This window comes from Diadema antillarum, unplaced genomic scaffold, assembly GCF_040938485.1.
Source record: "Diadema antillarum isolate AM-2024a unplaced genomic scaffold, OU_Dant_1.0 scf00000093, whole genome shotgun sequence".
In the NCBI taxonomy this organism is placed as follows: Eukaryota; Metazoa; Echinodermata; class Echinoidea; order Diadematoida; family Diadematidae; genus Diadema; species Diadema antillarum.
This window is the reverse complement of record NW_027270982.1, coordinates 2,236,029-2,257,218: the sequence shown is the minus strand read 5'-3', so window position 1 is coordinate 2,257,218 and position 21,190 is coordinate 2,236,029. Positions and strand designations below refer to the sequence as shown.

General features: G+C 39.0%; 2 protein-coding genes and 1 pseudogene across 4 annotated transcripts in view; 2 read left to right on the top strand and 1 right to left on the bottom strand.

The window, feature by feature from the left end:
• The window catches only part of LOC139718390 (SCO-spondin-like), a 362,530-nt gene that overhangs the window by 67,072 nt on the left and 274,268 nt on the right, over positions 1-21,190 (top strand). The gene's annotated exons all lie outside the window — the stretch shown is intronic.
• Positions 237-7,176, top strand: LOC139718373 (uncharacterized; annotated as a pseudogene).
• LOC139718372 (testis-expressed protein 264-like) lies at positions 15,172-17,527 on the bottom strand. The gene is made up of 3 exons (XM_071629843.1): positions 17,202-17,527; positions 15,966-16,187; positions 15,172-15,468 (listed from the first exon to the last, which is right to left on the bottom strand). The coding sequence occupies exons 1-3, from the start codon at positions 17,451-17,453 to the stop codon at positions 15,172-15,174; spliced, it is 771 nt and encodes a 256-aa protein (XP_071485944.1). The 5' UTR covers positions 17,454-17,527.

Genomic DNA, 21,190 nt, shown 5'->3' with positions numbered 1-21,190 from the left:
GTCAGTCAGTCAGTCAGTCAGTCAGTCAGTCAGTCAGTCAGTCATTTATTTACTTTATTATTTATTTTTGCTGCTGGCAAACGGAGGGGTTCTCTCGTACTTCCTTGGCAAACCTCAGAAAGTAAGAAAGAGCGAGAGGTCGACGTGTTGTCCCGTGGATAACCAAGCTGTTGTATCGCGGATCCGGATGGAGGTTATTTCGGTTATTTCTCGTTACATATCGCGATCCGAGCACGCGATCGCGTGGGAGAACCTCACATTGACGGAGATTACCGTCTATTCGTGCTCGAATCTTCGTCTGGTAATACATTTCGTCACAACTTGGGTAGCATAACAAAGTGCTAGTTTGAACTAGTCAGGGTGAGTGTAGAAGAATTTATAGTAGCATCAGGTTTTCCATAATTTCATCCCGTGTTTTCCACTTAACGCGAACGGAGTGTAGACCGAGCACCACAGTCCCATTCCTTCGTTTTCATGTAGGCCCACATATTGTACGAAGTGTGGCTCGTGGGGATCTAGCCCCGGAGACCGCGCCGCGAGGCGCGGTCCTGGCGGCTTCCCCGCAGTTTCGCTTATGTTAGTTCTGTGCGCTTGTGCAAGTGATTGTGAATTCTGTGAACATCGGTGAGCTGCTTATAAGACATCATTTTGTGCATCACAAGCAATGAAATGCATCAAACAGTCGCCGATGATAGTCATTTAGGTTTCATCGACCCATGTAAGTATTCCTAGTAGTTTCTGTTGAAAAATTAAGGAAATATAGCGCCGCAAAGGCACCCGTTTGTTCAACATGAAGATCTTTTATGGGAGCACGGCGCAGCCGCCACACGCACACACTGCGTGTGGCGGCTGTCGCAGTTAGTGGGGATCCTGTGGTGGATCGTGGAGAAATAAATCAGCCTCACTCTGCTCTGGAGTTCTGTCTCGCGTCTACATTTGGAGACTTCACTGCTTTGAAGACAGCCTGCTGGGATCCATGGGATATGCCGGCTATGCACGGTTGAAAAATTAGCTCCTGCCCTTCGAGCACTTCGTAGAAATAAATTTAGTTTTGAATGCCCAGTTAGTGTAGATCGTAGCGCGTAACGGTTAGATCTATCTAGTTTAGTCTAACGTTAAGTCGAGACGTTAAACTTAGTAGACCTATTAAATTTACTATGGCTCATAATGAATTAGAAATAGAATACTGAATGGCCATTCAAAACAGACATTTTCCTTATGTCATAAATGCATAACCTATAATCTTTTTGTCTTTGAACGAATGAAGGGGAAGTAATTCAATTGAATATTAAGTGATTACACTCTTACAGTGAAGTGTACTGTAAATTCAGAGTGGCAGAGACAGGAGAGTGCATTCACTTCTGAGTAGTTCCAGTACTACTAGACCCTACTACTAGTAAATTAGTACTTACAGGTACCAATTTAGTAAATGTTCTAACAAAGCAAGCCGCACATAATTTGACCATAACCATGATAACGGCATCCAGAATTCGACTGCCGGCTAGCTAGCTAGAGTTCTACATCATACAGTCTGTAAAACCTTTAAATTTATAGACAGAAAAATCTGTCTATCCGAAAGAGTCTTTATCATTTTTTGACTTTATCGGCTCTCCTCTGTAAAGGAGGGGATCCGTGAAGCCAGGCCCAGTCTCCGCAGAACATATGGATCCCGACGACCAGAGCATGGGAGATCAAACCTTGGCGCTGTTTTTTTTAAAGTATGATTAACTTAGCGTTAGGGTAGAAGAGCTGCCTAAGTAAGGTACTTAGTTATGTAGTATACACAGCCCTGTCGCTGTACACAAGTGTCGCCGTGCTGGCGCATGGAGATGCTGTGCAAAGCACGACTTCTGGTCGGGCTAGAGCTAAGATAACTTTACTCTATAGTTTTACAGTCAGAGTCAGTAAATGACTAATGTGTGGCATGTAAGCTGTAGGGCATGGATGGCAGAACCTGCACTGCACTACTGGGTTTAGGGCACTGAGAAGAACCTTTTCCTGGCATCCTCCATGCATCACTATTTTCTTCACTCTCGACTCTCTGTGTAGCTGCACAACATGCCTTTCACACTTCAAAGATGGCAATGATCAATATGATTTTAAAAAGCCCTGGGCTACATCTATTTATTATATGATACATCTTCATGCTGTCCTTTATGATTGATACCTCAACAAAAACTGCATTGTCATGTAAAAATTTGGTAAAAACTGTTCCACAAAGTTGTAGATTGTCTCTTATGGCACAGAAATTACAACAATTGTTTCACAGTGACATTAATTTAAATACAGTAGCACTTCTGTACTTCAATCAAAAGCATGTTTACTACCATACCAATTCCATGACTCTGGCACTCAAATCTGTAGTTAAGATAAAGGCCATTGTTTTAAATAATTCAGTGGAAATAAACAATCTCTGAGCAACAAATGCCAGTGGTTCTCTGTTGCTTGTGAACATATAAAAGGCATATAAATACAAAATTGGACCTCTGGCTCTGTCTGCATGGTAGTAAATACATGAAATGTCACATGCATTTGTGTGATAACAATTTGCGTAATCCATGAACTGGGCTTACAAACGTAAACAATGTTTATGAAAGAAACACTTCTTTGGTTACACTTGTCTTTATCTTCAGCTCAGCTTGAACTTGGCCTTCACATCCACAACTGTTATAGTGATCACACTTTTTCCATTTGTGCCCCCCACCTATGGAACAGCCTCCCTACTCATTTTCAGTCCACTACCTCCATTGACGTCTTCAAAAAGAAACTCAAAACCCATTCTTTTTTCATAACAACCAATGGTTGTGTAATTGTGTATTATTTGTACTCATAACTGACTCAATTTATATTGTTTCTCTTTTGTTAACTGTGAAGTGCTTTCGAAATATTTTGTCTTTTAGGGCTTTATAAATTGTATAATATGTAAAGATATCTTTCTTTTGTATAATATATTCTTGTATTGATTATCATGTACACATATATTTCTTTTTCAGATCAGCAACCAACTCTTCCAGAAGACTTATACTGCAAGAGTGTCAGAATAGAGACTTACATGTACTTTGTAGAGAAAGGACTTGTGATCAGCAGAGACCACCATGGATCCCTCAAAGTTTGCAACACATAGGAACGAGCAACTCAACTGGGACCATAAAGTGAGGAGACCTGTTTTAATATAGAAAATACATTTGTATGGTTAAAGGATCATATAGTTTTGGTTGAGACCTAACTTCAGGTTTCTAACATTTTTTGGTGAGATAATGAGAAACCTCTTATGAAATGTGAAAGAGCGTGTAATTCCAAGGAAATTCCAACTCTTATTTGATGAAAATTTGTTTTGAAATGGCCGAGATCCAAAACAGAGCGATCCTAATAAAAGGTGGGACCCACCTTTAATTACGATCACTTTGATTTACCTTGTTTTTGGATGTCTTGCCCATTCCAAAACCGATTTACATCAAATATTTTGAATTCCTGTTAGAATGGTAAGCTCTATACCATTTCATAAGTGTTTTCTTGGTACATGTATCTCACAAAAAATTAAAAGCCCAATCCTCATCTCCACCAATACTAATGCCATCCCTCTAACATGAGGTTTTGAATTGTTGTAAAGCTGTTTCATATACTATTACATGTTATTGTGAAATAGTGTTAATTAGTCACTAGAATAGTTGTCATTTTGTATTTCATGAAGATGACTTGTTTTTTTGTTGAAGCATATTGAGCAGATTGTATCAAAGGTGTCCACTATGTACATGTACATGTATAATGTATAAAGAAAGAAAAATATGGTACAACACAATGTAGTCATGTAATGATGGCACTAAACAAAATATGGGATGTTACATTTACTACATATTATTTTATACATTGCACAGATAGAGAGGCTATGAAAGGCAAAATGTTTCTTTTCATGAATCTGCAGCAGTGACCTCATTTGTTCTCTTTTTACTGTACTGTATAGTGCATTCAAAAATAAATTTAGAAAAAAAAGCCTTCAAATGCTACTGTTTCATTTTTTTATATTCTGTACTTGTTTGTCGTTTAATATATACACACGTATGTATAGTGTTTTGGAAAAAATGACTTGAAAAGCATGCTGCACACATATTTATGTATGATCATTTGAATTGTATCATAAGATGATAATGTCATTCAGAGAATTCGAAAGAAGACATGTTCATTCTGTTGGTTTTTTTTTTCATCTTTCTTCAGATCTGTATCGTCGGAAGGAAAGAACCTGACACTATGATCCACAACTGTGAAAAATGCAACTTCCCTATCTGGTCATATGGTAGAATGGTAAGTACAATTGTATCTTTTCTTCTTCAAAAAAATGCTGCAAATCTGTATTCATGTAAAGAAAAATAACCTCATCTGTTAAAGCAGATCTGGAATGTGCCGATGAAGACGTGGATTGTCTAGCTGTGATATGTATCACAGATATCATATTCTATTTTTGCACAGAATTTAGACTTGTAGGTTGATCTGATGCCTTTGTGCACATCTGAATACTGTATACACTGAATATTGGGCAAGGTTTTTAATTTTGCGAATTTCGCAAGTCGGGTGCTATTCATGAATTTAAAATCACACAAAAATATTAACTCTGATCCTGATATGAATTTGAAGTGCAGGCATACATTTCTTTGTTCGGTACTGTGCTCCACAATCGTGCATTTAACCGCTCGCAAAATTGTTGGAAAGTCCAGATTTACAAAAAATTATACTCGCTAAATATGTGTTGTATACAGTATTTAAACTGCTGTTGCATCTCCTGGTGTATTATATTCCAAATCAAAAAGGATCTCAATAATTTTTATTATCTCCTTCAGGAATTCTTCTGATGATATTTGGAATGTTTTTGTTTTTGTCAGGTACTGCACACTCATGTAGATATACCTTATGTGAAAATGATCATTGACTTAAAGGACAAGTTCACCTTCATAAACATAAGGATTGAGAGAATGCAACAATATTAGTAGAACACATCAGTGAAAGTGAGGAAAATTGGACAATCGATGCAAAAGTTATGAATTTTTAAAATTTTTGTGTTGGAACCGCTGGATGAGGAGACTACTACAGCTTGTGAGTCATATGCGTACAACAGTATAAAGAAAATGTAAAAGAAAATTCAACATATTTTCACTTTTTTCGCATAATAAGAGAGCTCTTGACTTGCCTCTTTCTAAAGGCAGGGGGAATAATATTATCCATAACATTTGTCGGTAACGAGTCAGGGGAATGTGTACTTTTTTCAAAAGATGGAATTTTGTGAAATTCTCCTTATATTTTCCTTATACTGTTGTACGCATGTGACATCTAAGTTATTCATACACTGCAGTAGTCTTCTCATCCAGCGGTTACTGCACAAAAACTTCAAAAATTCATAGATTTTGAACGGATTGTCTGATTTTCCTCAAACTTTCAATGATGTATTCTACTAATATTGTTACATTCTCTCAATCCTTATGTTTATGAAGGTGAACTTGTCCTTTAATATTCTTCTTTTTTTTTCATGACAGACAAGATGACCTTTTCAAAATGTTACATAATAAAAAGAGTACTTCATTGTAAAAAAAAAATGCTTGAAAAACACCGAAAAGTGCATTTTTTTTAATGTTCTTTGTCTCCAGATTCCCTGCAAGCACGTCTTCTGTTTTGACTGTGCAAAGGCAACAGACAAAACATGTCTAAGGTGAGCATGAACCAACTACGTTCTTTAATAAGAATGTCAGTCAAGTTACATTTTTGTAAGTGACTGCAATATACAGGGGTCATTGCACTTTTTTTCATTCTGTAGTTATGGGATGTGCAAGTTATCCATAAGTAATACTTATCATGTGGCAAGAGATCATATCATCAACCACATAATCTACATTTTATAATTTGGGGCAAATTATTTGTATAGGGCCCCAATTTTTCTCTCTCTGTCTTCTTTCTTTCTTTAAAACAACAACAACATAATAAGTCAAACACAAATTGCTTTTTTTATTGTTATGTGCAGATTTGAATACCACATTGTGCCTGGTTTGTTTTAACAGATGTGATGACCCTGTAGTGCGCATAGAGCATTCTGCCTTTGGAACGATCTATCTGTGCTCCCACGGTGCTCCTAAGCACAGCCATGCAGGGTGCCGCAGGACATACCTCTCTCATCGCGACCTTCAGGCTCACATCAAGCACAGGCACTTCAAGCCTGCCACTCAAGCCTCTGCCGTGTCGAGCAGCAAGGACCAAGGCCACAACGTGATGGCCAGGATGACCGACCCGAGATCCGCCCACGATCAGACCTCCGTGGGGAGTCTCAAGCAGACTCGAGGACTCACCAGTCTTATGTTCCGACGCACCAGGAAGGGTACACAGCCCAGGTGCCCACACAGCCTCCCCACATGATGCCTGAGCAGATGCAGTACGAGTCACACTCATCGGAGGGAACCAGCACCCAAAGCAACCCTGAGGGATACCGGGTTAATGTCCCTGTCAGGAAGTCCAATCTTATCACAGTGCCTTTGCATGATAGCAACAAGGACTTCCAGCAGCCCAGCCAGTCCCATGTGCAGGGTGCTCCGACGTATCCATCCCAGCCTCCTCCAATGGTCCCAGTCCAGCAGCATCAGGCCCCTCCCCACCACCTCCTCCACAGCATGTTCAGTACACCCAGCATCGGCCCAGTGTGTCTGTAGCCATCGTGCCCCCAATAACTCACCAGCCACCAGCATCTGGCTCCTACACAGTTCCAGTGGTGCCCATTAGCACACACCAAGTGCAGCACACCATGCACCCTCCACCACCCCAGGTATCTGTGTACAGCCAGCCACCCATCATCCCACCCCCGATGACTGCACCAATCTATGATACATCACAGCAACCTCCTTTTCCTGCTACTAATCCCATGCCAGCTCCTAACACAGCCTTCCAGACTCCTGGTGTTCCCATCCCTAGACCAGCATGGCCGGTAGGTCCGCCTCCACCCACATCCACTATGCCTCCACCTCCTCAGACCAGCATACCTCCACCTCCACCACCATCCCAGGTTCCTCCCATGGGCAACCCTGTACCCCCTATGCCGCCCCCTCAGGCAGGGGGTCCCAGGCCCGAAATGGGGCCTCCCCACCCCCCATGCGACCTCCTATGTCTGAGGCCCCGCGCTATCATGGACAATATTTCACTGGTTGAGAGTGTAGAAAGAGTCACGTCTCATAAACTCTCAAGCTGAGCTATGCGAAGACTTGATGATAGATATTCAGCTGCATTGAACACTGCTGTATTATCATCCCAACGTCTATCACTTTTCTTTCAAGTGTCCTCTTATCCTGAATTCTCTTCCAGTGCTAATTTCCCACGTGTGCATTGTATGTGTACAGTATGCTCCTGTTATTCAAACACAGATGTAATGAAATTCATTGCGACAAAGTAAAAAATTACGGTTGAAAAATTATTGGCTACTAGTAGATATCTTTGTATACTTTATTGTTCTGCTATCACAAAATTTCCATACAATGAAAGAAAACTGCAGGTTCTGAGGACTTAGCTGTAACAGGAGTCGCCTGTATTGTGTAGTAAAGTTTGGCAAGTTTCATGCTTTACCAACTCACTTGATTTTTAAGTGTATTGCTTAGGGACTGTTCCATCTTGTCTGTTTTAAAACCATGTACAAGAAAATTGTATCCAAAAACAAAGACCTTATACTTTAAACTGTCATCAGATATCTGTTATCAGTTAATATTGCTTTCTAACTATTTCTTTAAAAAAAAAAGATACCTTCACAAGGTGAAATATTAGACTGTTATGTCTACATGCAGAGTGTTGCTTACAGCGCATAGTGGTATTTGGTACTGAATTTTCAAATGCTGCCATATTCATTTTGACTATTGAACACTCTTTCGTGTAAGGTCTCCAAATCCTTTCTTCATCATTTGGCAAAAGTGACGACCCATTTTAAGTTGGTATAAGTTACTGATGGTATTCACTTCATACAAGTAGAAAATGCCTCTGTTGCTTTGTGCAATTCCTCACCAAGTTCTCGAATACAGTTTAGTTATGGCAAGTCGCCAGTAAAGAAAAACCAGCTGTAGGAATGAATGTTAGTCCATGTCGTCTACAACGACCTTACCCAAGTAATTTAAAAAAAGGGGGGAAAAATTGTTAAATCCATAAAAAATTCTACTCCTGGTGGATATAAGCATGTGTGAATTCTGCTGTGTAAAGTCAAAATTCACTTTAAGTTGAAGAATTTTCTCCAGTCCATTTGCATGAGATATAAGCAATGTTGACCGTACATGTATTTATTTTGCCATCTAAGATGAATGTCTCTATTCAAGTGATGTTGAATTCCATGTAGTACAATGTCCAAGGAAGTGCTTTAGTGCATTGAAAAGATTTCTCCATTTTTGTTCTTTGTTGAAGACCTCTTTGTTCAAATGTTTATGCGTTGAAGGCTGTTAGATGACATTTAAATGGGAACCTTGTTTTAGCGAGTTGCTTCGGACCACTAAAATCAATTTTGTCTGTTACATCGGGTATCTTGTTATAGCAGGATAAAAACAACAAATACTATGTATAAAAGGAATTGGACCTGCAAAATTACCTAGTAAAGTGTACAACATATCGGATATCTTCGTAGAGCTGATCTCGTTATATGAGGTTCCACATTACTATGTTAAATGAATTGTTGGAGAAAGAGAAGCGCAGCATTCTCACAAATAAAAAGGAAACTGGACTATGATTCCAGCATAATGCATTACATGTAGTTCTATGAAGTAAACATTTTAGGGCCCAAAGAGGTGTAGATAATAGGGTTGCGTTCGAGCGCTCTAAAGCAAACCTAAGTGAACTGAACTGAAGTGTACCATACTGAACTGTGCCAGATTTGGAACATTCAAGCACTCTACGTTCAGAAAGCTTATGTCATGAGTTATTTTTAGAAGAGGTCATGCATTTTGTAGCAAGCGGGTTATTCACCTGGTGCACTTGGACTACTTACTGCTGTCCTAAACAAAGAGAATGCACTCTTTCCATCATGACATATGTGCATGTTAATGTAAAAGTGGATATTTTCGTGCAACTAATTTTTCGCGCCTCGCCGGGTAAGAAGAGTTTTGCGTGTTTTTAATCCTGCGGAATCAAGACATCACGCACAGGAGCATATAACAAGCAAAATATCCATGTGCCTTTATTTTCGTGCTAGTTTCTGGTTGCGCGAAATGCGCGAAAATTTCAACACCGCGAAAATTTCCACTTTTATAGTATTCTCACATTCGAACTTTTGGTACCCTTTTGGAGCACATCGGGAAGTGGTCCACTTTTGGCTTGATACTGCATTGGTACGGTACATTTAAGGAGTGTTTGAGAGCTCCTCTGGTGCAGGTAGGATATGTTACAGTTTGCTTTAGGAGAGCACTCAAAGGCACCTTTGGTTACCCAGTGAGGGAGCAATGGATAATGCTTAGGTAACCAATGTAATGTGTGGCAGGCTTCTATGGGAGTCCAGTGCTAACATGATATATAATGAATGAATAAATGAATATAATACATGAAAACAATGTAGGTAATGGGTAAGTACATGCAAGTCCATGCATTGGACCCTTGTCACATACTGTAAAACACGAATTCACTTCTGCCGTATCCGGGTTTACAATACAATATTACATGCACATGTACAACTTTATATGCACGTATAAAATAAAATATTTTAAAAAAAGAAAAAGAAACTTTGGGCCGAAAAAGATTCAGTTACTAGAGTCTGTATTTCAGTATTATGAGAGAGCCCAGTGTAAAATATGGAATTACACTCCAAGGATCATAAACGTACATAATATGTTTGCACATAAGTGTTTTTGAAATTCTGTCAATGATACAGGTTTTTATGTGCCATTACAATAGTGGTCAAAATGTGTAAAGTGTAATACATATGTATGTTATGTTTAAATGTAAATACCGGTAAGCACCTGTGAATAAAGTCCAGAAAAACATGATGTGGTACATTGATCTGTTTCATCACACAGTCCACTGAAAGAGACATTCAACAGAAGAGAAAGGTTCATGATGGTACATAAAGTGGGTCATCATACAGCGCATTAAATGATACATTTATTCATACCAACTATAGTCATAAGATGTGATAAGCAGCCAAATATTCACATTTTAGAATCTCTCTATAGTTAATGTCTGCAAAAGGAAAATACTGTATGCAAAATTATGCAGTTGGTCAAGGAATTAATCCTAGGAAAATTTCACAAACTCCCACAGACACACACAAAAACCATGCTTATTACATACATTTGATACTCATAAACAAACACTGATAGCACACACTATTAGCTGCCACAAGGACACTTCCACAGTACAGATAATTTCTTTCCATACAAGCCAATTTTATTGTACATGTACTTTTAAAACAATAACTGCAATAACAGGTTGAATCTTGTAACCTCCAAATAAAGAAATGCAAAGCTGATTGAACCTCATCACAAGGGGGACTGGCCTGCATGACCATAACACTATCCATGAGCCCATGTGCCAAGCTCATCATATCCTTGTAGATATTGTGTTGGTGTATTGTATCTTGAGCACAAGACTCTGATAGTGTTGAGTTCTATTATTACCATCGTTGGTCCAGCATCTACATTGTAAACTCTTGCGCAAACACATACACAAATGCAGGATTATGCTCTCATACAGTTGTACTTACATTGTACTGTATGTTAGTCGTTAAGTAACCGAACCAAATACCATACATACTATTAAGAAGAATGTGCACATAAATGTACAATTATCTCCATAACAAATGTACAGGTACTAAAAATTTGGTAAAGTCTCACATTCTGGAAATTTAAAGATCAAATAAAATATGGTTAAAAAAAAAATCATATACATTTTTCAGAACACATCTATAAAGCTTGAGGAAAACTGGATGAGCTGTTCAAAAAATTCTGGTGCTGCTATTGCTGTAAAAGAAGACTACAGTAGACTCCCATTATAACGGAGACTTTGGGACCGGCAGTGTCCTTTCGTTATATCGAAATTTTATTGTAACCAAACAAAAAAAAAAAAATACATAGAGCGGATAATCTTGCAGCCTGAATCTTTACTTCGTTGTAACTGAAATTTCATTATAACCGTGTTCGGTATAGCGGGAGTGCACTGTACAACATTGCGCAATGTCCTGACGGACAATGTTACAATGAAAATCAAAAGAGAATTCAACATATCTTTATTTTCTAACATACTAAAATGCACTTGACTTATCTCTTTCAGAAAATGGGGGAATTATTAGCAAATCATGTCAGTATCAAGAGGGGGATTGTATACCTATCATAAAGAGTTAAATTTTGTGTGATTCTCTTCACATTTTCTTTTTATCGTCCAGGTGTGACATCACAAACTACAGCCAACCTGGCTTGAGTCGACTTATATTCTGTTGATTTTTATCCCTCATAAGTCAAATATTTTGAAGTCAAAGCTATTTCTTCAGTCCAAATACAATATAGATTCCACTTAGGCATGGTTGACTGTAAAACTATTTCATATCTTTTACTATTTCAATCTTCTCATCCAGCGATGACTTGGCCCAAGTTTTAATAATTCATAACTTTTTAACAGATGGTCTTAATCTTCCAAGACTTCACTGATGTGATCTACACACGTATACTAATATTGCCACATTCATTCAACTCATGAATATATATTTGGGTTTCATTCTCATTTCAATACTTTGCTGCTTCATTCTATGTACAGTCCCATACATGCATGTTTATACTAAAGCATATGTTCATGCAATGCATTTTGTGCATGACTGATTAAATTTAACAAGATATCAGCTTTGAAAAGGAAAATAGGCGAGTCGTAGCCTTCCTAAGTGTCAAGTTCCCCCTGTACTAATATTCAAAGAAAATTTCAGTACTGTTTTTTGCTTCATTACATCTTTTTATCTTGAATAAATTTTGCTAACACATACATGTCATGCCTCCCCTGAGATTATTTTGAGATCACAGATAATTTCATAATAACATTTGGGAAGGGGTGTTAGTTTCATAAACCTTCACATGTGTTTTCACGTTTGAGTTTTCTCTGGCTCATCATTGATTATGCCATGAAAACTGATCTTTAGCTCTTTCAACAAGATTGGAATTCCTATGTACAACAATTTGCATAAATTCAAGTACTGGAAAATCAAAATAATCAAAATGTTTCCTCCAGTCAAAACAGATACCACTGGCACCGATGGCCTGCCATACAGATTGTTTACAGGCATCAAATATACAGTGGCACACAGTTTGAGGTATGGTACTGGTCAGTTAATTTCTGCCAGACACAGCATGCAACGGTCAGACCATGGATTTTCTCTCGTTTGGAGTTATACGAAAATGTTACGATTGACTGCCTTACATTTTCAGAAGAACAAACTCATTTTCTTTCTGTTTGCACACCACAGAAGCCATCAGAGCAAGATGATGGATATATTAAAAGCATGCAAAATTACTGCCTCTGTGCTGCATAACCCTCCCCCTCCCTCCAAAGTTATTTTATGGTTTTAAAAAAAATACTGCATTCACAGTGTGATATACATTAAGTAATCACATGTAACCACACGTGAAGAAATTTGAGTTCATGTATTGTCTCTTCTACCTTTGCACACACTGTCAAAGCAAACTGACACACCAATCTTCATGGCAAAAAAAAAAAAAAAAAATGTTACACAATATCTAGAACACAACTTGGGAAATATTACACTTTCACCACATGTAACATTAATACTGAAATGAAAAACAAAACAATGAAAAAATAATGCCCAGTACTGTAGCTACCTTCACTGGCTCTCAAGAACCCACATATCACCTCATTGCAGTTCAGTCACCATCAATCATCTTGTATTTCACTACAAAATTTTACATCTTGCCTCTCAAATTTCAGACTTTTAATGATTGTATTCCTGTTTGCACCACTGCATGCAGAATGACACAACAATTTTACCCACAGTGCACAAAATCTTTGTGACTCCACGTTTCTTCAAAAGGAAAACAACAGATTGGCAAAACTTTTGCAGGACTTGACTTGTGGAAATTTGAATACTTGAATGTGACTGCATTATCATTTTATACAGAACCTTTTCATCACAACAGTTGGGCAAGTAAAATAGCATATTTTCTGCCCCCCCCCAAAAAAAAAAAAGCCCAACAAAACAAATAATCATTATGAATCAAAATCCGAAAATAGGAAATTTGTACTGGTTACTCACAACAACATAAATATTACCCTGCAAGTCAATTGTGCTCTACATTGTTCCTTTACAAAAATTTTTAATAAACTTGTGCTTGACTCATGCGACATAACATGTTCCCATAGCATTCACAGAGCATTAACAGTCTACAAATTCATAACCAAGCCCCCCCCCCCCCCCCCCCCATAATGACAAAATGATTCACAGCTTCTGCCAAATTTTGGTTGAATGCAAAATTATTCATACATAGTATTCTCAGTGGATCCTGTGTATGCCTTAAATACAACACTGGTACACACACACACAAAAAAAAAACAACTAACCAACAGCAACCAATAAGTACATGGAATACCCTTATTTCCACACAAATTGAGGAAGCAATGCATTTTTTTTTTTTGTTAGCACAATTCATTACATTTCCACCAATGATGGTATGACCTGTACATAGATAATGGTTCACAGGATAAACATGGTGCACCAGTCTCTTCTGATACATGTATAATGAAATGAAAATGAATTTCTCATATGTTTATGCAATCTTTCCTCTCAAGACGACTGGCAGCCTCTCTGTGCATTCAATGAAATTTGAAATGACAAAACTTCATGTTTGGCATAGACTGTTCTATCTGTCTCTCACTGACAAATACCTGCTTTCTTTGTGCTATCAAAATCTTGCAAATGTTTTCATTCAACTTGTGAATGTTATATTCATGTCAAAATCAACTGAAATTGGGAGGACTTTGACAATATTACTTTCTTTGTATTGGAAAAAGAGAGAGGAAATGTCAAAAGTAACAGCTTCATTTGCACGAATACAGTGCAACAGAAGATCAGTATTGCAAATTTTACTTTTCATGAAAAGTTGACGGGAGTCTTTCTCATCCTTGGGACATTCTCACTTGGTATGCAGCAGAAATGAGCCATATATCACAAAAGACTTTCCATGCCGGACAAGGTGATATACTGTATGCACGCTGTTTTACTACGCACTCCCGACATGCACATATTTTCCCTAACCTTGGACTTATAACATAGTATCACATACATGTATATCACACAAGAACATGGAAAACATATCTTGTGACAATTCAGGAGACTCACAACTCTGTATGGTCACTGCAAAGTAAGTGTGGAGAGATCAATTAGTGTAAACATGAATATTTCCATGCGATTATTATTATAATTTTTTTTTTTTTTTTTTTTTTTTTTTTTGCACTGAGCGGCTCAACAACATAATTGCAGGTTCTTGAATTTCCACTGTGCAATTGTCAACCCATTCAAAATGTGCAGATAAAATTGTGAAGATATTTTCACAGGTTTTAGAATTCAAGCTAGCCAGAAGTAATGCAAAATACGCAATTTTAAGTCAATGTACTGCAACAATGTCTGCACTTACAGTACTTAGTATCTCCTTTCAGTCAACACCGTTGTGAAGACATTATCTATGAAAACAGCAAGGAATTCTGTTGCTTGTGATATAGACATTTCCAGGAATACTCGGCATGTCAGTGTGCATGTAGCATGAAGAAATCATTGTCAGATTTGTAACTTTCTTGCCAGCCACAAAGAAGACTTGCCACATCGTTGTTGAGAAGGTACATGTAAGGTTGAAATGATTGCATTACAATTGCACCAATTAAGTGTGGGATTTGCAACAATTCATAATGATTCACCAGAATCTTGGTGATCTGGAACTAAAATACTTAGTAGTGGTGTTTTATCTCATAAAAGCTCTCTATGTATCTGGGCATATTTCATGTTCTATGTCTCCCACAGTTAATGGGAGGTACAATCAATGTGTTGGTCATACAACTGGATAGGCATGTGTTAACAACTTTATCCTACTTTGCACTGCCTTATTTGGCCTCCTCCGTTTGGCTGCTGCCATTGATCAGAGTCATGAATCCACAAGAACTGGTAGGAATGAAATTCTATTATTCAGCCACGTCGCGTCACATTTGGAGCGATTCCCCCTCCAACTCCCCCTGCATACTGAGTTCCTCGAACGAGCTCTCACTGCCGCTGCTGCCCTCACTACCTGAGGAACTCACGGTGGTGTCCTGCGACATAGATTCCTCATTGACTGTGATGTCGCCCTCGTGTGTCTGGTCGGCTGGTGAGGATGTATCATCCTTTGCCTTCTTTGCTTCTTCTACATAAAAGTCTTCTTGCTTGGACAAGGGGAGCATGTACTGGATCTCATCTCCAGAGTAGATTTCTATAGCTGGATGGGCGCAGAGCTTTCTTTCCTGTGATCCAAAAAAAAAGGGGGGGGGGGAGGCAACACAATAGGTATAGGGTACACGATAATCACTAGTACACTCAAAAGTAGGGCAACTAACCTTTGGAAATATTATAAGCTGATTTTCCTTTCTCATCACGACACAATTCCTAATTAAATTTTTGATTGGTTTTCACACAGAAAAAAAAGACGTCCAAGCTGTAATTTGACATCTAGACCATTACTGTCAGATAGTTTCCGGTAGTTTTGTACACTGTCCCTTGCAACAATATTTACAAGACTGATTTTTGTGAAATCAACTCACTGAACTATCACTACCCATATCATTTCTGCCATTTATCATCTCTACGGCAAGGAACTTAACAAATTTTTCTTCTTAACAAAGTAATTCCTATTCCTTATTGTATTGTTATTGTTAAGTATGAGTTAAAGCAGTTATGAAATGGTTTAGCACATGCATCCAACCTATGTGAAAGTGAAATGATATATTATCCACAGTTTTACCTCTATGTACTCTCCTAGCTTGGGCCATACTTTGGACGTCGCAATGTAAATGGAAAGCGCCCATATGTAGGGAAACGATGTAGTGACTGCATGGTCCACTGCAGGGAAACTTGCAACCTTGTAGTTCTTCGCTAGAAGCTTGACCTCAGATTCTTTGTCAACCTCAGAGTCGCCTTCAGCAAGAATGGCACCGACTATGTAGCGTAGTTCAGCTGATGCCACCTTAAAGGACAATGTAAAAAAAAACTTTCAATTCATCTCTGTGCTGTGCTCCGCAACATGTACAGAGTTCTTCCTAAAACTCGAAAATCTTCAGCTGACTTCTACCCTTATTTTAATCGCGAAATGTAGAAACTTGAAAAGGGAATAAGTTTGTAAGACTCTACCGTAGTTATGGGTAAACTCGACCTTTCAGGTAGCCTCAGCCACTTGTTTTCATATAATGAGAGCTGCACTATTAATGGCCGAGTTCACCCATAAATATACTGCTTCAAACTTTTTTTTAATCATAAAGACAACTTACTTTTCCATATGCAAGTAGGTATCTAGACCATCATGACTAATTCATCGACTGCAATTTTCCCAGTCTTTCTTTGAATTTCACAGACGGATTTCCTAATCCTAGCTTTTGTCAATTTTTTTTTTTTTCTGTTGCGAATTGCACACATTGTTGATTGCTGTCCCTAGGTGCCAGTATTAATATTCCAGCCTATCATAGACCCTCTAGGCTCTAGACTCTATAGACTGGTCTACCGGTATCATTGTACAACACCTATTTTGTAGACCTTCCACAGGGAGGCAACAATCCATGTGAATTATGTGGATAGCATTGCCATTACACTCCAAAATGTGGCAAACTCTTCTTACAAAATCTAGCTAGGAAAATTATAGTAACGTTAGTTGGTCTGATACATCATGGGTTTTTGCGAAATTCAAAAAATCTTTGAATACAAGCACAGTTCAAGCAAAGGTCCGACCTCCTCCTCCATCCGCCTATGGATAAACCTATCGTTTTGCTTTCTTTTAATTATTTTTTCTTTACTCTTTCTCTCTCTCTCCCCCTCTCTCTTCTTGCGCCTCTTCTCCATTGGAATCTGTTCTAACTCTCTATTAAACGTTTGATAGACATCTAACAATTTTAGAGTATTACTTGAAAAGTGTATGAATAAGAAACACCCCTAATGTTTATTATGATTGTCATGAATTATGCTTATTATCCACTTCAGCTAAAGTTACCTTCCTGGGATCATCATAGTAAATTCCAATGGTACGGACGTTCGGCGCTAAACAGACGATTTCTGTGAACACAGCACCACATTCGCTGTACGGTCCCTTTGCGTATTTGTAAGCGACCCGCACATTTTCAATGTGTGGTTTGCCCGATTTCACTTCCACTTTCTCAAATAAACCTGTGTAGACGACAAGTAGAGCAACCGTCAAAATGAGCGCAACTAGAAGACCAATTATTCCTAACACAAGTGGATCCATTTTGCAACACAATTGTTTCGCCTTGAATCTACGCTTTTCAACTTTTTCAGGAACAGCCTAGCGACACATATCATATCGAACAAAACAGCTGACACTGCGCTGGCACTGTACTGTACGACGACGAAGTGCACAATGTGATGTGCACAATAATCAAAACATCAACATCCATCGAAGGAGCGATGGTGCGGATAACCATTTTAGTCCGCATTGAAAGAATGCACTTTGTCGGATTCCGGTTTCAATTCGGATTGCAATCTGATTGTACCGCATGCGTCCACGCTTTGTAAGGCTTTACGAGTTTATGAATCCAAAGTTTGTTTGTTTGTTTTTTTCTCATTTAACTTTTCAATATCTTGAAATTAAACTCAATCCCAAATTCATCTGACAGATATTATGTCCGTTCATTCTTGGACAGTTCAGATCAAGTGCTAGTAGTGTTCGCTGTTATTTTTCTGTGTTTTTTTAATCTAAATTTGCTGTTGCTTTCGATCTGTCACCTTTTGTTTCGTTCACTCTGAGGGCTATAGGCCTATTCAGGGCCTGTACGCCATTACCTTTGCTATTAAATCAAATTGTTGAGGATTTCCAGTGAAATATCACAAAGCAAAACTGAGAAAAAACTAAGGGAAAATAATTGTGGAAGCCTACATTTCCCACAAACTTAGTTTGGTCACCTAATTCATGTTCCTCTCTCTGGTTTTATACAGCTACACTACCTTATGCTCCCATGACTGCAGTCATGGCATCTATAAAGTTTGCACATTTCCTTACGAAATCTTTTTTTTTTTTTTTTTTTTTTTTTTGCATGTATGCCTACGCAACAAACAACAGAAAATAAAGCTATCTAATGTATAGGGTCTATAGAGCGTGTGACCACGATGTATATTAGACCTAAATTTTTATTGCTTAAAATATTCGATAGAAACATGAAAACAGGCCACTGATTGCAGCTAAACAGTTGGCACACGATCGTGTATCACTGTGTTTTTCGCAATCTTACTCGAGTCATATATAGAGTGACTTGACTCACAAGATTGGATACTACATGACACTTATGTAAGAAAGTACTTGTTGCATTATTTTTATGTTTTTGGAAAGTTGATGAAATAGTCTATATCAAGTGTTAGAGAAAGTATTATAGAGAATACAGGGGCGGATCGAGGGATTCTGTAATAGACCATGGGATGACATTGAAAAATCAGCCTAGTTTTTGAGTTTCGTAGTCCGTATAGGCTCCACCTGAAAATGTGTCTCTTGGGGTAATTTTGGGCGCTGAATCCAAATATCAATGTTGGAAAGTCAGCAACATGCACGTTCTAATGATATTAAGTGCTTAATTGCTCTATAAAGAGGAGGCGCCTCCGTCAAAAGGGGGTGCAGAAAGATTTTGCAGAAATCCCTATTCGATTTGGTTAAGCGGTCACAGAAAAATGTGGATTGTTGCAAAGCATGTCATGAATCGGATACTCCCGAGTTTAGCATTTCGATGATTTTGTGTGTGAATAAATAGACAGAACTTGGACAAAAGAGATTCCTGACATCCTCTACAAAATTCCGTATTTCTCTTTGACCACTGAAGCAAATCGAGTGGGGTTTTCTGTAAGATGTGGGCAATGAGTTATAGTTTCATACCCTCAATTTGTATTTAGATTGTAATTTTTTTTTTTTTAGGTTGTAATTTTTTTGGGACATACTGTATACAATGGGAGACTACATAGACGGAGCCGTAAGATATCACATACACACAAACACACACACACATACACACACACATATATATATATATATATATATATATATATATATACAAACACACACACACACACACACGCACACACACACACACACACATAGGTCCTACATACAGATAAAGGAATACGATGATCATCATCTTTAATACTGGGAGTGTTTCAAGTTCTCAGTCTCTGACAATTTCAGCAAAATCCTCGGTTTTGATTGGCTGAGATGCTCTGGTCACTGACTGTTATTTATGGTTATCGTCAGAGACTGACAACTTGTCATCGCTGACAACTTTTATGAAACGGTACCCTGGGCCGAAATGCTATCAATTTGTTTTCGCTGTGTACCAAATCATGTCACCGCACAAACACTAACATTTGGGCCTCTCCGACATGACGCGTGATTACATGGAGAGGGAAAGGGGAAACTGAAAAGATAGTTACTTAGTACGTTCATAAAGGCCGTGTCACACCTTTCCGGGCAAACCTTGCGTACGACTTGCGAAGAACGATTTTTACTACCCGGAGGTCCCCGCAGATGACCTGCACACGACAGTACCTAGCACGTATCTCACCCGTAATCGCCCGGAGGTGCGCACGCGCAAATCTTTTTACCTGCAACCATGTTTAGGCCCTGTTACACCTTTCCGGACAAGCTACTCGGGCTTGTTGCGTGTATAGGGATTTTCCAGCATACCGAACAATTTCTGAGGGCGGACAAGGATTTGGGCGAGTCAGTGCATATGTGTCTTACTTGCGTTCTATTTAGATTCTACCCTTGCGGGTGTACTGTGTGACCTGTGTGCCAGTCGCGTGGGGGCTGACAACTCAGTGAAGGAATTCCTATGAAAGAATGGCAGAAGTCCCACAGAATGTCATTATCTTGGCTGCGTGACGGGGACTGCGAAGTACCTGCGTGGGAGTTGCCTGCGAGGTGCTGCCACTAAGGGCCTCCTACTGGCGTTCTGCGTGGACCTCTCCGGGCATCCCCGCGACTCACCCGGAAAATGTTTTGGTCATGCTCAAACTTGGCTGCGGTTTAATCGGACTTGCGTGCGCACCTCCGGTCAACTAGTATATACAGGCGAGATATATACGCGCTGGGTAGGCCTACTGTTAGGTGCGGACCAACTGCGGAGAGCTCCGGGTAGCAAATTTGTTTCCCCGCAAGTCACTCCGCAAAACTTCCCCAGATACGGTATGACAAGGCCTTGAGCATGCTCAAAACTTGATCCGAGTAAGTCGTGGGGATTCGCTCGCAGAGGTACACGCAGAACACCAGTAGGAGACCCTTACCGGCAGCACCTCTCAGGCAACTCCAACGCAGGTACTTCTCAGTACCTGTACTCTCTAAAAAAAATCGAGTGAAAATTTTCACTCTAAAAAGAGTGAATACAAAAAAGAGTGAATTTCGAGTGAAATTGGAGTGAATTTCGAGTGAAAATGCTCATTTTCACTCATTTGGGAGTGACGTCAGTAATCACTCGAAGATTTTGGAGTGATCCCTGACGTCACTCCAAAATGAGTGAAAATGAGCATTTTCACTCAAAATTCACTCCAATTTCACTCGAAATTCACTCTTTTTTGTATTCACTCTTTTTAGAGTGAAAATTTTCACTCGATTTTTTTTAGAGAGTAAGTCGCTCGTAACAGAAAACCGATCGGTTTCAAAGCTCTCAGGCAGGTCACACGGAATACACGCGAGTAGAAGGTAACTAGCACGCGTCTAGCAGGTAAGAAACAAGTGCGAAACTCGCAAACATTCTTGGCCGCCTGCGGAAAAATTCTCGTACGTGCTGGAAAATCCCTCCTCGCAACAAGCCCGAGTATAGCATGCCCGGAAAGGTGTGACACGGCCTTAACTCGAATGGCGTTCATGGCCGCAAAAGAATCAAGAAAATGAGTCATGAACCATCTAAAATAAATAAATAAATAAATGAAATAAAAAATCGCATTTTTTTTTTTAGGACCCGTGAGTAACAACCATTTGGCAGGGAG